The sequence below is a fragment of the Orbicella franksi genome, chromosome 4, assembly GCF_964199315.1.
Source record: "Orbicella franksi chromosome 4, jaOrbFran1.1, whole genome shotgun sequence".
Classification (NCBI taxonomy): domain Eukaryota; kingdom Metazoa; phylum Cnidaria; class Anthozoa; order Scleractinia; family Merulinidae; genus Orbicella; species Orbicella franksi.
In genome coordinates, this window is record NC_138148.1 from 1,049,855 (window position 1) to 1,062,300 (window position 12,446).

The window sequence follows — 12,446 nt, forward strand, 5'->3', positions numbered from 1 at the left end:
CCGTTATTTTCTCTGCAACTTTTCTCGCAAGAATCTTGTGCGTACATTGCTGCATGTGTTGCAAATTGTGGCAACATGTTGCACAACTGAAGTTGATCTCGTGCTACGGTTTGTGTCAACATGTTGCCGAAACTTAAGCCCCGTCCACATTGTGCCTAAGAAATTTGAAAACGGTGTTTTCACTCTGAAAACGCATCAAATGTTTTCCGTCCACACTACGCCGGAGAAATTGGATTTGTGTTTGAACTCGTCAGGATGTCAGCGAAATCACATGATTATTGCGTTGTCACTAGAGACGATGATCTTGGTTGTCATCGTTTAAGAAAAGATCCGTTTTCATGTTTCGGTCCATACTAAGGCCCCAGCAACTCTAATGCGTTTTTGTAAGTATCTGTTTTCGCCTCAACCAAAACAAAGCCTATCGTCCACACTAAAACGCCTGAAAACGCTGATAGAAGCCGCGGTATATGATACTTTTTACGTCACCGTTCTCGAAACCGTCCTTTTTCATCTGTCCACATTAAAAACGGATCGTTTTCAAAACGATGCGTTGTCCAAACGCTCCACTATTTGAACCGGAATCGAAAGTTTCCGTCTTCATCTGCGTTTTGTGGCCGGCGTTTTCAAATTCCTCCGGTTTGAAGAGCGTTTTCGAAAAGCTCCGTTTTCGTGACGGACTAGTGTGAAAGGTAGGCCTAAATGTAGAAATAACGCAACGTTTTCAAATTTCTCCGGCGTAGTTTAGGCGGGGCCTTACAGCGTTTGTGAGTAAAGCCAAATTGATCGCAAGGCCGGTACAACGGCAAAAGGGCAAAAGGTACTGGCCAATACTTCATCTAGCAAAGCTGGCTTGTCCTAGGCCAGCACTATATTGTAAGCAAAACAATGAGCATTTCTTGAGCAAGAGAGTCGGTATCATGAAAGCAAACAATTTTTTCAGACTTGGCAAAAAGTTGATCATTGACATGCTGATTATAGTTCGAGTTGTGAGGAGTAAGGAAAGTAAACGGAAAAATAAGCGAACAAAACAAAACTCTATCCTCCGCAGACTCTACATGGAAATAATAAAAAGAAAACCGAGATGATTGAAATGGAGAAATGACTGTTGTATATGTAACCATTAAAAACAAGCCCCCCCCCCCCCCACCCCTCCCCCTACAAAGAATGAGAGAGGAGAAAGAAAACGAAATTCACGAGTTAGGTGTTATTTAGAATTTTCCTTGGAGTTTATTTTCGTTCTTTGCATCACAGTTGAGTGGGTTGAGCAGCTACGCATTTTAGCAGTATTCACTTTAGAGATTATTTCTTAAAATCTCCCCTTCCCCCTCAAAGGACTTGAGTTTAGTTATTTTTTGTAGCATCTTTTTAGTACTACATCTTCCAGAAAGTTGACAATAGATGGAGACACAACATTAAGCAACCTGTAAACCATTTATCAACGGACAAGGTTAACTCATAGCTAAGTCAAGTAAAATGTTGCACAACATTCAACAAGACATGCTATTTCTTCCTTTTCATGGTGAAAATAATCCGCAGTATTAAAACTGGGAGGAACATAACGTAAATAATTTCTGTACAATTTGATTTTTTAAATATTCAGTCCGTGGAGGTATTTGTACCTAGTAAGGAATTTTCTTGGATAAATGCGAGGACTGTAGTTATGCTCGCAAGGTTTAAACTCTCAGGTATACGTTTGACTGTAAAACACCTGTTGAAGGTCGCGTGCAAGTTCACAAATATCGTATAAAAAAATCAAAAGTGTTTAGTTCAGTTAGTAAATTTACATTCCCCAAATTTAATCTGCAAAGTCTTACGCCAGTCTCCCTATATCAAAGAAACGTCAATGCACCCATAAGACTTGTAAAAAGTCTTCTAAGCGACAAAAAAACGCCAGAGACGTACATTTGATAGAGCGTAATTCTTAGATGACTCATAGTAGAATCAGTTTGAATTCGGAACCAGTCCCTCCAACCGTCGCAGGTTTTCAGCCGTTGCTTGGTGAGAGCGCGTATGCAGCACCGTGACATGGTTATAAAGGATCGGGAAGTATCGCTTGTGTTGAGTCTGTAATCGATACTCCGTAACAAATCGTTTGTTTTTAGAAGCAGTAGTAGCTGTCTGGGTACTCGGTTAAGCAGTTCCGTTATCTCTGTTACGTATGTTGCTGCACTTGTCCTGATTTCCTCCGCCTGTTGGAAGAGAATTAAACAGCGATTAGATTCTAATTTTATCACAACAGAGCAATTTTCATTTTGAGGGTCGAAAGTGACCCAGAGTTGTTTTGGCATTGCGATACTACGCTCTGTGATTGGTTTAGAAAACGCGCGTCATTTACTCAACCAATCATGACATGTTTTCCAGCGCACCAGTTACGTGCATTTTCTTGGCTTTTCTCATAGGTTAATTGTGTTCTTCACGTTTCTTGTGATTCGTCATCGAGACTGCTCTGCATCTGCATTTTCATCACAAAAATACAAACAGCTCTAACATAAGAAGGTTAGGAGATTAAACAACTGGTCTTCTATTTTCTAACCTTTATTATAATTATGTTTATATCTTAATTGCATGCAGACAACTGTATTTTCCTAATGACATATGGCACGTCCAATCGGAACTGGTGTCAAGCGCCAAGCGCGGGAAATGGCAACTAAAAACAGTCGCAACTGGTTTAATTTGTTCTTCCCCTTGATTCGGTAAAAAATGTTTCCTCTTATTGATAAGAAATATTGTGTGAGTCTTTCAATCTCTTGAGGAGCTCATAAACAATTTCTTAATGCATCATAAAAGCATCATAACAAGTTATATCACTAACTCCTCTATACCTCATCATCAGTGACAGGTCCTTGGTCGATTCCACCAGTAGTTATGACTTCCCATGATCTGGCTGTCAGTATACAGGCCAAGAAACCATACATCTCTTCCACGCCTAAGGCCTTACTGCTCTGCTTTATACCCTCCAGGTCTGATCGTATAAGCGACTGCCACATCTTACAGTAGTTTATGCGAAAATCACTGGATAATGTCTACATTGAGTAAGACAAGGAATATCTTAGATGAATAGTGAATCCCATGAAACTATAAGTAGCAAGCTGGGGAAAGACTGCAGAACAAAACAGAAAATGTTGCTATGGAAATCCCACACAAAAATAATCACAAGTTTTACTATCAGCTGGTAAGAAGTTTGCATCAAATCTAAGGAACTGAAGGAGCCATGAAGTGTCAAGTGGTATTGCCACTTAGTACCCCTTCCCCAACCCCCTCCCCTGAATGGGATGCAAGCAAATCAAAGGTTATCCCCCGGCCAGGGTTTTATCACATTGTCATAAAGATTCACAAGTTGCCATTTACTTACCTAATGGGTCTATGATGTAACAAATATTATATCTTAGAATACATACTTGATACAGACCATGGTCTAAGAACACAATCTCCACCCCATTCTGGGGATTACGCCGGACAAGAATGTTGCCTGGATGAGGATCACAGTGTACATATCCATTAACAAAGATCATCTCACTATAAAGAAGGCCAAGCTTGTGAGCAACCTGAGAAATCCAACCATATCAAAAGTTAGAGTTAACAAATGTCTTTTGTTGAACACCCAACTCTATTCTCCGCGAGAGAGTTGGCTGAGCGTGAAGCTGAAACATTCCACACTGATAACAAAGCTCTATATCTGTCTAGTATAGCCTGCATAGTAGAGTGCATGACGTGATACAGAAGGGCAAATTATACACAAAATAGGAAGAACAGGTCAAAGTGCATTCAGTCTCCATGATTTTGCACCTTGTACTTACAGTACTCTGCCACAAAAATCCCCACTAATTTTAAGAAAGGCCGAGGCTGAACATAGAATTGTCCTAATCAATCCAAGTTAGGTGTAATGGAAAAATTCGATCAGAGATATTAAACAGATCTCTGTAGTTTCTGATTGTCATTATGCTGTGATTTATCACCAAGTCTTCAAAATGAGCTAAAACAGAGACAGATGACATGACATCAACCATATTAGCACAAGTGGGTATCAAGTAGTTTTGACTTGCCTCATCACATGATATCTTGTGGTTCTTCATGTATGGTAGATCGTCAACCTTGCCTCCCTTGCAGAATTCCATTGTTAACACACGCTTTGTTGAATATTGCCAGTAAATCTCTGGAATCTTGAAAGAAGAACAGAGGATCCATGTACTTTCTAAAGAATTCTATTAATGGGTAACATAACCAAAAACCAGTTTCAGATTGATAGGTTTGGTACCAAGAGAACACAGTCTTCATTTATCAATTGAACTTAACATGTTACAAAATCTTAACAATATGTAGTGCCACCTTAACAAATGGAAACTTCTTTAAAAAGTGCATAATCTTCTCAGCATTCCTTCCTTCATGTTCAAAATCTAGTTCAAGAGGAAGATGTTTCTTTGATTCATCCACAAGCCACTTGAATTTGAACTCTGGAAACAACCACGACACTGCCACAGCTAGGATCTGCAAGAGTCCATTCAAATGAAGTTAATAATAAATTACCTCAACTACTTTTCTTTTGGTTTCTCATTTGTTGAGCAAATCTACAGTCTAGTTACTCCAGGAGAAGGAAGAGTCTTCTTCAAAGTGATTTGTTTCTCATCTCTGGTTCTCGCTTGATCATGCTCCACGCTCAGGCGTCCTCTGCTCTCTCTGACCTTGACTTATAAGTGCATCTAGATTAAAGCAGCTGATGTGTTGATAAATTGCATAATTGTGCACTCAGTCATTGTGATGTTTAGCATTCTGATTGGCTAAGGCACTTAGAAAACCAAGACATTGGGGCACAAAGTTACCAGACCATGAGATAGTCTGGCATGCAACAATATGCAGGACCAATCACTTTTCTGAAAGAAAATCTACTTGAACTAATGATCAGACTGAATTAACTGATGAGAACAATACTTTATTGACAGAATATCATGGCATGTCAGTAAAGGAAATCTACTTGGGAAATAAAATTTCTGCATGAAACAGAAATGTACTTTTAATTAACATAATATTTTTTATGCTTACCTCAAGTGTTGCCATGTCAACAGCAGCATGCTTTTGCACATCTCTATGTTGCACCTTAACAGCCACAACTCTACCATCCTGTAAGGTTGCCCTGTGAACTTGTGCAAGAGATGCAGCTCCAATAGGCTTCTCCTCAAAACTGACAAACACCTCATTCACTTTACAATGCAGCTCTTCCTCAATGACATGGTGAATATCACCAAGTGGGCTCTGAGGCGCATCACTGTGTAGGACCTTCATGGTCTGTACATATTCAGAGGGCAACAGATAGTCCAAGGACCCCACATATTGGCCCACTTTAATATAGGCCCCTCCATTGACACAACACAGGTCACGCAAACTCGAAGCAGACCTCAAGTGAACCTGATATGTGGGAAGAGAAAGAATAAATGAAAAATAATGTGGCTCTCACTGTAAAGAATGACTTCTTGAAAATCATTTTTTAGACTTAAGATACTTGTTTCCACTGTTATCACTCCACTTTCTAGCTGATAGTTCTTGTGATTGCTGCTTACTTCACCCAAAACAAAGATTTACAAGGAAAGACATTACAAGACCATCACTGTCCAGTGAATAACGGTACACAAAACTGACTAAGCTGCCCACTGGCTAAGGACTCAACTGTCCATTGGACTGCATTAGCCATTGTCAGAGAAAGAAGGGCTTTCACTGGTTAAGTGTCAGCAGGCAAAAGGGCAGCAAAATATCAAGATGTACATTTTATTTGAAATAGCTGATGTTACATTTGGTTACATCCAAATAGAGTTATGTGTCACAAACTATACCAGTCTACAATATTAGTATGCTCACCTGAGATTTGAATTTTGAATATTCAGAAGAGTTCCTGTCAATTCCCCAGAGAGTTCTTTTGTAGTCATAACTAATGAAAACAACCTTGGCATGGAATAATAGTATTAATCAAAACTATAGCAAAATTCTCGAACGTGATTGGCTATCAGCAGCCTGATTTGAGCATTAATTGGACAGTGTATGCGTCATGCTTGTAATTGGACAGTACGCGTCATTTTGGGCGCGCTGTTGCGGTGCACTTTGTTGAGTAAACTGCTGTGTTTTTCAGCATTCATAACGACGTTTAATCATTTGTTAATCACTCGTATGATTACAGACCGAATTGGACTCCACTCAGTCCTATTACCATTAATTAACAAAATGTCCTTAAAGACAAAGAGATTCCGGAGGTCATCATTGTATCGGGATTATAAATAACCCTGCGAGGCACAGGTTCTCTTCTCTTTCTCACCGAGCAGAAAGAGATAAGAGCCTCTGTCTTGCAGGGTGATTAAAAATAAAATATAACTGAATCTATTACCAAGTGAATCTCCATAACTTCGCCTGGGAATCAAGGGATCAGGAGATCACTGTGTATACATGTGCCGTTACGTAATCCGCAAAGAAGTCCACGCCGCCTATCTGGTAAGAATAGATTCTGCGTGCGACAAGCCAGTTGAATAGAACTGTACAACTGCATTTTATCCACAACACTGAACTAAAACATGCAGTTAGCTCTAGCAGTCAACTCAGTACAATCCGCCTACATGTACGCACTTACCGTGCGAGCGGCCCTTGCAACGCGTACCAAACCATTAGAGGTTACTTTACGTTTTAACTCTTCTGGTCCATACATAAGAGAAACCGTTACACCGGCTAACCCGACTCCGAGTGTTGCATAGCCTATTGATTTTCTTAACAGCCTCATCGATTCTCACAGTTGACTGCTTGATTTCGTCTGCCTTCGCGTCTTTAGCGTGTTACATGAAATGCGCCCGCTACATAACAAGAAGTAGTCAGCGGTCGTTGAACTCCTAGACACCTCCATGTAATGTTTTAGTTTTTGTCTCTCATTCGGAAGCGCGACAGCTCGACAGGTAGCTAAGGCAGACCCTGTTTGAGTAGCCCGCGTAGCTGGCGGTTTCGCCCAATTCGGAGGGTTTTGTGGCCCGGAACGAGCAGCGAAGCTGTTCCCTGAAATACAATAAGCATGCCAGTAACTGCTGCATCAGTTAGTAAATCCGGGCCTATCATTAAAATTGCGTGGTGCCCGAAAAATGGTCAAAATAGTCCTGGGAAAAGATTCGTTTCATTTGCCCACGAACAGGCCCTGCATGACAGAGATCATAGTCTTATCACGGCCAGGGATATAAAAAGGCTTTATTTGTGCCGACTATGAGGAGGTGGCACTAATGGTCACGTGAGAGGGATCGAAGATAGTTCAGAGGGGTTTCTTCAACTAAACGTTGTGTACATACACCACAAACTACTTAAGATTTATTGCCTTGTGATAGCAGAATCCCGCGTATTTGCAGTTTAAATTTTACTGTAAGATTTTCTCATTTATTGGATGGTTAACGATTGACACTTGCTCTTGCAAATTCGATAGGATTTTTAACAAGTTTTTGAGAACTGTGAAAGATGTAAATTTTGTCCAACTGTCAGAGGCGTTGGACAAAGAAAAAACCCGAGTCCTCGGCGGGAGTTAAAGTGCCGATGAAGTAAAAAGTAATTGCTGCTTATTTGAAAGGCTTTTCAAAGTAAAGAAGAATGGCGTTTTCCTTTTTGGAATATCTTTTTTCGTTTTAGAGATATTTAGGTTTTTGATAACGAAGGTGATGACGTCATAGTTGGTTTTACTAAAACAACACAACGATCAATCGCGAATAACTCTAGAAATATTAAAGCAATGTTCTTTAAACCTGGTACCAGAAATGCACATCACAAAAGAAACATAATGACACCCGTCTTGCCGTTGCCATGACAACAGTTATGCCGCTGGTTATGTTTTAATTAAGAATAAAATTCCCAGATTTTATCGTAAACAAGGATCATCCACTCCCAACAATCTAATGGGGAGAGTTAAGACAATATGGGAACCATGTCAACAGACAATATGGGAACCATGTGTGTTCCGAGCGAGACCCTCTGTCCCACTTTAAAAGGTTGGAAATGGGGATATTTGGTTTTTCATAGAAAGAGACTGAAGCCAAGAGTGTTGCCATGGCAACAACACAGTAGGTGTCAATCTGTTTGCTTTGTGATGAACGTTACTGATGCCAAGTTTGAAGAACACTGCTTTAATACTTCTAGAGTTATTTTCGATTGAGTGTTGTGCTGTTTTAGTGGAACCACCAATGACGTCATCACTTTCGTCATTTGCATAATATAAAAACGTGAATATCTCTAAAACGCAAAAAGATATTCCAAAAAAAGAAAACGCCATTCTTCTATACTTTGAAAGGCCTTTCAAATAAGCAGCAATTATTTTTTACTTCATAGGCACCTTAAACTCATGCTCTCTCTTTATAATAGGGTTCAGTTCTGAAACAATGACTGAGAGATAGACTTTCTAAAACTTTATTTCATATATAAGGAAGTGATACAGGTTAAATATTTAGCTGGAAATTGCTTTCATGATTATGATTTGTTGTCCTTTAAATATTTCTGCCCCTAGATTTAAACTGTTAATTACTTTTTTCCGTCCTACAGTTTCCTTTCAAAACTGTTTTGTACACTGTTTATCATTGATTTGGGTATGTGTTCTGTTTTTACATTACACTGCTTCGACTATAATGAGATATAGGCTGTGTAGGTATATGTAGGGGATTGATGAGATGTATAGCTGGGTAGGCATATGTAGGGGATTAACGAGATGTAGGCTGTGTGGGTATATGTAGGGGATTGATGAGATGTAGGCTGTGTAGGTATATGTGGGGGATTGATGAGATGTAAGCTGTGTAGGTATATGTTGGGGATTAATGAGATGTATGCTGTGTAGGTATATGTAGGGGATTAATGAGATGTACAGCTGGGTAGGCATATGTAGGAGATTAATGAGATGTAGGCTGTGTAGGTATATGTGGGGGATTGATGAGATTTAAGCTGTGTAGGCATATGTAGGGGATTAATGAGATGTAGGCTGTGTTGGTATATGTGGGGGATTGATGAGATGTATAAGCTGTGTAGGTATATGTAGGAGATTGATGAGATGTAAGCTGTGTAGGTATATGTTGGGGATTAATGAGATGTAAGCTGTGTAAGCATATGTGGGAGATTAATGAAATGTAGGATGTGTAAGTATATGTGGCGGATTAATGAAATGTAGGATGTGTAAGTATATGAAGGGGATTAATGAGATGTAGGCTGTGTAGGTATATGTAGGGGATTGATGAGATGTATAGCTGTGTAGGTATATGTAGGGGATTAATGAGATGTGGGCTGTGTAGGTATATGTGGGGGACTGATGAGATGTAGGATGTGTGGGTATATGTGAGGGATTAATGAAATGTAGGATGTGTAGGTGTATGTGAGGGGATATTGGGGGGATGGTTGAGGAAGAATACTTGATTATATATGCGGAAGGTATTGTTTAGAGAGAGATTAAGAGAGATGTGTATATTGCTGTGGAGTTAACTGGCCGCCCGACCATCCGGATGGTGTCGCACTTATAAAGTGAAAGAACAAAAGGCTCGGCTGTGAGCCAGTGAGAAAGTACTGACGTCATAGCCAAACTAGACAAACGAGTTTCTGACATCGGCTGGATTTGATTATTTAAAATGGCGGACATACCTTAATTTAAGCTTATAATATGCTAATTTGCCAAACATTCTTTATATGCACGCTTATGTTCTGTAACGGCTTTGTAATTTATGCTATACATACAGTTTTATATTAAAGTGCGCGTTCACCTGGTGTTTCTTGAGTTACAGTAGCCAGATTAAGCCTTGATTGCATTGATGAGGTTCGTTTAAGGTTCTCTTTGTCATCTAATATTTTTCGATTGTAGGCATTCGTCGACGGTATACGTCGTCGACGAATGCCTACAATCGAAAAAACTTTCGGTACCTCGTCGCCTAAAGCATCGCAATTTTCAATGTTATTCCACCAGATATCATTGTCTCCGCAACATTTAGATTAGAGGTCAATTAAGTAGCGAGATCCCCGAGAATGACTGGAAGCTATGGAAAGAGAAATACTGTAATATTTACTTGGTTTGGAGTGGGAAAGCCCCGAGTATCAACTCGCCATGTTCAAGGACGTTATTAATGACGATGGCCTTTAAGTGTTCAAAGCCTTAAGTTATACTGACGAAGAGGATGCAAACGACTGCCGAGTAGTAATGGGGAAGATGAAAAGGTATTGCATCGGCGAAGTAACGTAAACGAGATTGTTTCAGCAGGAGGGAAAAGCTTCCTACCGAAACGCTCGACAACTTAATCGCTGAATCAAAAAGAATCTTGGCAAAGAGCTGCAATTTATGAGATTTTTTTATGGTTTTTACACGATACTCTCATCTGCGTTCGACTGGTCTTGGAATGAAACATGAGCAAAGCACAAAGCAGCCACTTAGGATGACAGACCCCACGTTACACAAGTGTATCGACCTTCCAGCATCCGAGATGCAAATATAGTGTTAACAATGACGACGGCGATGCCGAGGACAACGCCTTGTAAAATTGAATTTGTCCAGGATGCCTATGGCTCTGAAACCTCGCTCAGGCTAAAAAAATAATGACAGCGTTCAATGCTAAATGGAAATACGAAAAGTTAGCAGTTCGACTCATCGTTCGCGTTCGAGGTCATTTTGCGTTGCTGTTTTGCAGAGCACGGTTATGAATTGTACAAAGGTTTTCTAAACACGCTTGTACAGCCTTTGTTTTGCTCATTAAACCTTTTGTTTGGTGGTGCTCGTAAACGTCGTGGTTTGCTCCAGACTCTGTTCACATGTACACTACGCCGGAGGAATTTAAAAACCGTCATAGAGCTTTATTTTTACGGTTAGGCCTACGGTCTGACACGAAAACGGAGCTTTTCGTAAACACTCTTCAAATCGGAGGAATTTGTAAAACGCCGCCGCTTTGAGTTTTCGTGCAGACGGAAAACATTTTAAAACGGACCTTTTTGAACACGATAGGATCAGCGAACCACGTGATTTCCCTGGCCGAGATTTCTTCAAACAAAAATATAAAACGACCAGTGATTGTTGCGTTTTTAATTTCCCCCGGTCTACGTAGTGTGGATGACCGGGCCGAAGCTTTCTAGGCACCTAATGAAGCCAATAATCAGACGGCGTTCTTCAATGAGTCCAAAGAGAAAAAAAATCGCAGGAGGTCTCGCGCAAAGGAGAAATACATCATAAATAAACACCGTAAACAAAATAAATATTTAGGAGTGAGTTAAATATTCGTTATATGTTACTAGCATTATCACGAAGGCTGACCTGGTGGCTAAATAAAGTTTTACTTAACTTACTTATCAGAAGGAACCTGGAACACATTTAAGAAAAACTCTTGTTATTCATTAGTTAGAGACCGTCTGTGTGGGATTCACATACCCAAAAGGAAATTCATGACATCCAGATCTTGATTATAAAATACAATTTACTGTTATCGAATACCAGGGTATGTGATTCGCATATCCAAAAGGAAATTCATGACATCTAGATCTAAGGTGTACAACGATAAGTATGTGACCGTTCTCTTGAATGACCTAATAATGATAACGCATCTCATTAAATCGGTTCCGCAACCATTTCTCTTTAAATCAGTTGTTATCAGTTCATGTGGAACCAAGCGGGCTATTAACCTGATACATACTACTTCCACCACGGTCGCTATATATAACATGCACCATTCGTTAGATTTAGAACAATTAAGATTACAGAAAATGGATATCGGAGGATGACGGTTATAACTTATTTCTTCTGTAATCTTTGGAGATCAGGTGCTTTTCCCTTGTCTACTCTCAGAGAGTTCACACGTATTTTATCGCGTTCCGCTATTTTGTGTTTTAGTCGGTTTTCGATTTGTTAAAAATGTCTCCTGCAAACGAGAATTAATCATCTTTGGCTAGTCGACTCAATTACTTGGACACGAAGGATCGATTCAAGTGGTTTGAGGATTATAAAGATTTGATTTGTCTGGTCAAGACATTACTCGAGTTTACGGAAGATGACGAAATCTCATAAGATCCAGCCCATAAAATGTTTTTCCTAATACTTTAACTCCTAAAATGGCTAAAAATCACGAGATAAGTGTATATTTTTCGACAAACGCGATCTTAGCTTCATGTCACGCACCGCCGTAACTCCGAAATTCAAAATGCGCTTGTTTCCAAACGAAGGACGCTATTGAGCTGGAAAGTTGTAACCTGATATAAATTTAGTACCTCTTATGCCTGATGAGGATAAAACCTTTAGTGGTTCACTAGTTTTGGATTTGAGAATTTGATGACGTCACGTGAACACATTCTATAGATACGCTATGATACAGTTTCTCACCTCCGCAGAGGCTCAAAGGGGTTTTTTTCAGCTGGGAAGGATTCGCTGAGTAATGCAAGTGGAGGCAAAGGGTTACAGGCCACGGCGGAAAGCAATCCATTCGACTTTGAGCCTGCAC

The 12,446-nt window shown here is 39.9% G+C and overlaps 1 protein-coding gene across 3 annotated transcripts; it reads right to left on the reverse strand.

Moving 5' to 3' along the window:
- Positions 1 to 1,206: 1,206 nt before the first annotated feature.
- LOC145485770 (aarF domain-containing protein kinase 1-like) lies at positions 1,207 to 7,373 on the reverse strand. 3 transcript variants are annotated; one of them, XM_081464392.1, is made up of 8 exons: positions 6,608 to 7,373; positions 5,848 to 5,931; positions 5,038 to 5,400; positions 4,327 to 4,485; positions 4,044 to 4,160; positions 3,399 to 3,545; positions 2,823 to 3,023; positions 1,207 to 2,189 (listed from the first exon to the last, which is right to left on the reverse strand). In XM_081464392.1, the coding sequence occupies exons 1-8, from the start codon at positions 6,752 to 6,754 to the stop codon at positions 1,830 to 1,832; spliced, it is 1,578 nt and encodes a 525-aa protein (XP_081320518.1). In that variant the 5' UTR covers positions 6,755 to 7,373; the 3' UTR covers positions 1,207 to 1,829. The 3 variants fall into 3 exon arrangements, with proteins under 3 accessions (XP_081320518.1, XP_081320519.1, XP_081320520.1); XM_081464393.1 differs by having other exon boundaries at positions 5,848 to 5,917; positions 6,608 to 6,723; XM_081464394.1 differs by having other exon boundaries at positions 6,368 to 6,697.
- Positions 7,374 to 12,446: the final 5,073 nt, after the last annotated feature.

Excerpts from the sequence above, each read along its gene's own strand:
- LOC145485770 (XM_081464392.1), bottom strand. The coding sequence starts at position 6,754 with ATGAGGCTGTTAAGAAAATCAATAGGCTATGCAACACTCGGAGTCGGG. Across the intron at positions 5,401-5,847 it reads ATTCAAAATTCAAATCTCAG|GTTCACTTGAGGTCTGCTTC; the intron begins GTGAGCATACTA and ends CCCACATATCAG. Across the intron at positions 2,190-2,822 it reads GACCTGTCACTGATGATGAG|GCGGAGGAAATCAGGACAAG; the intron begins GTATAGAGGAGT and ends CTCTTCCAACAG.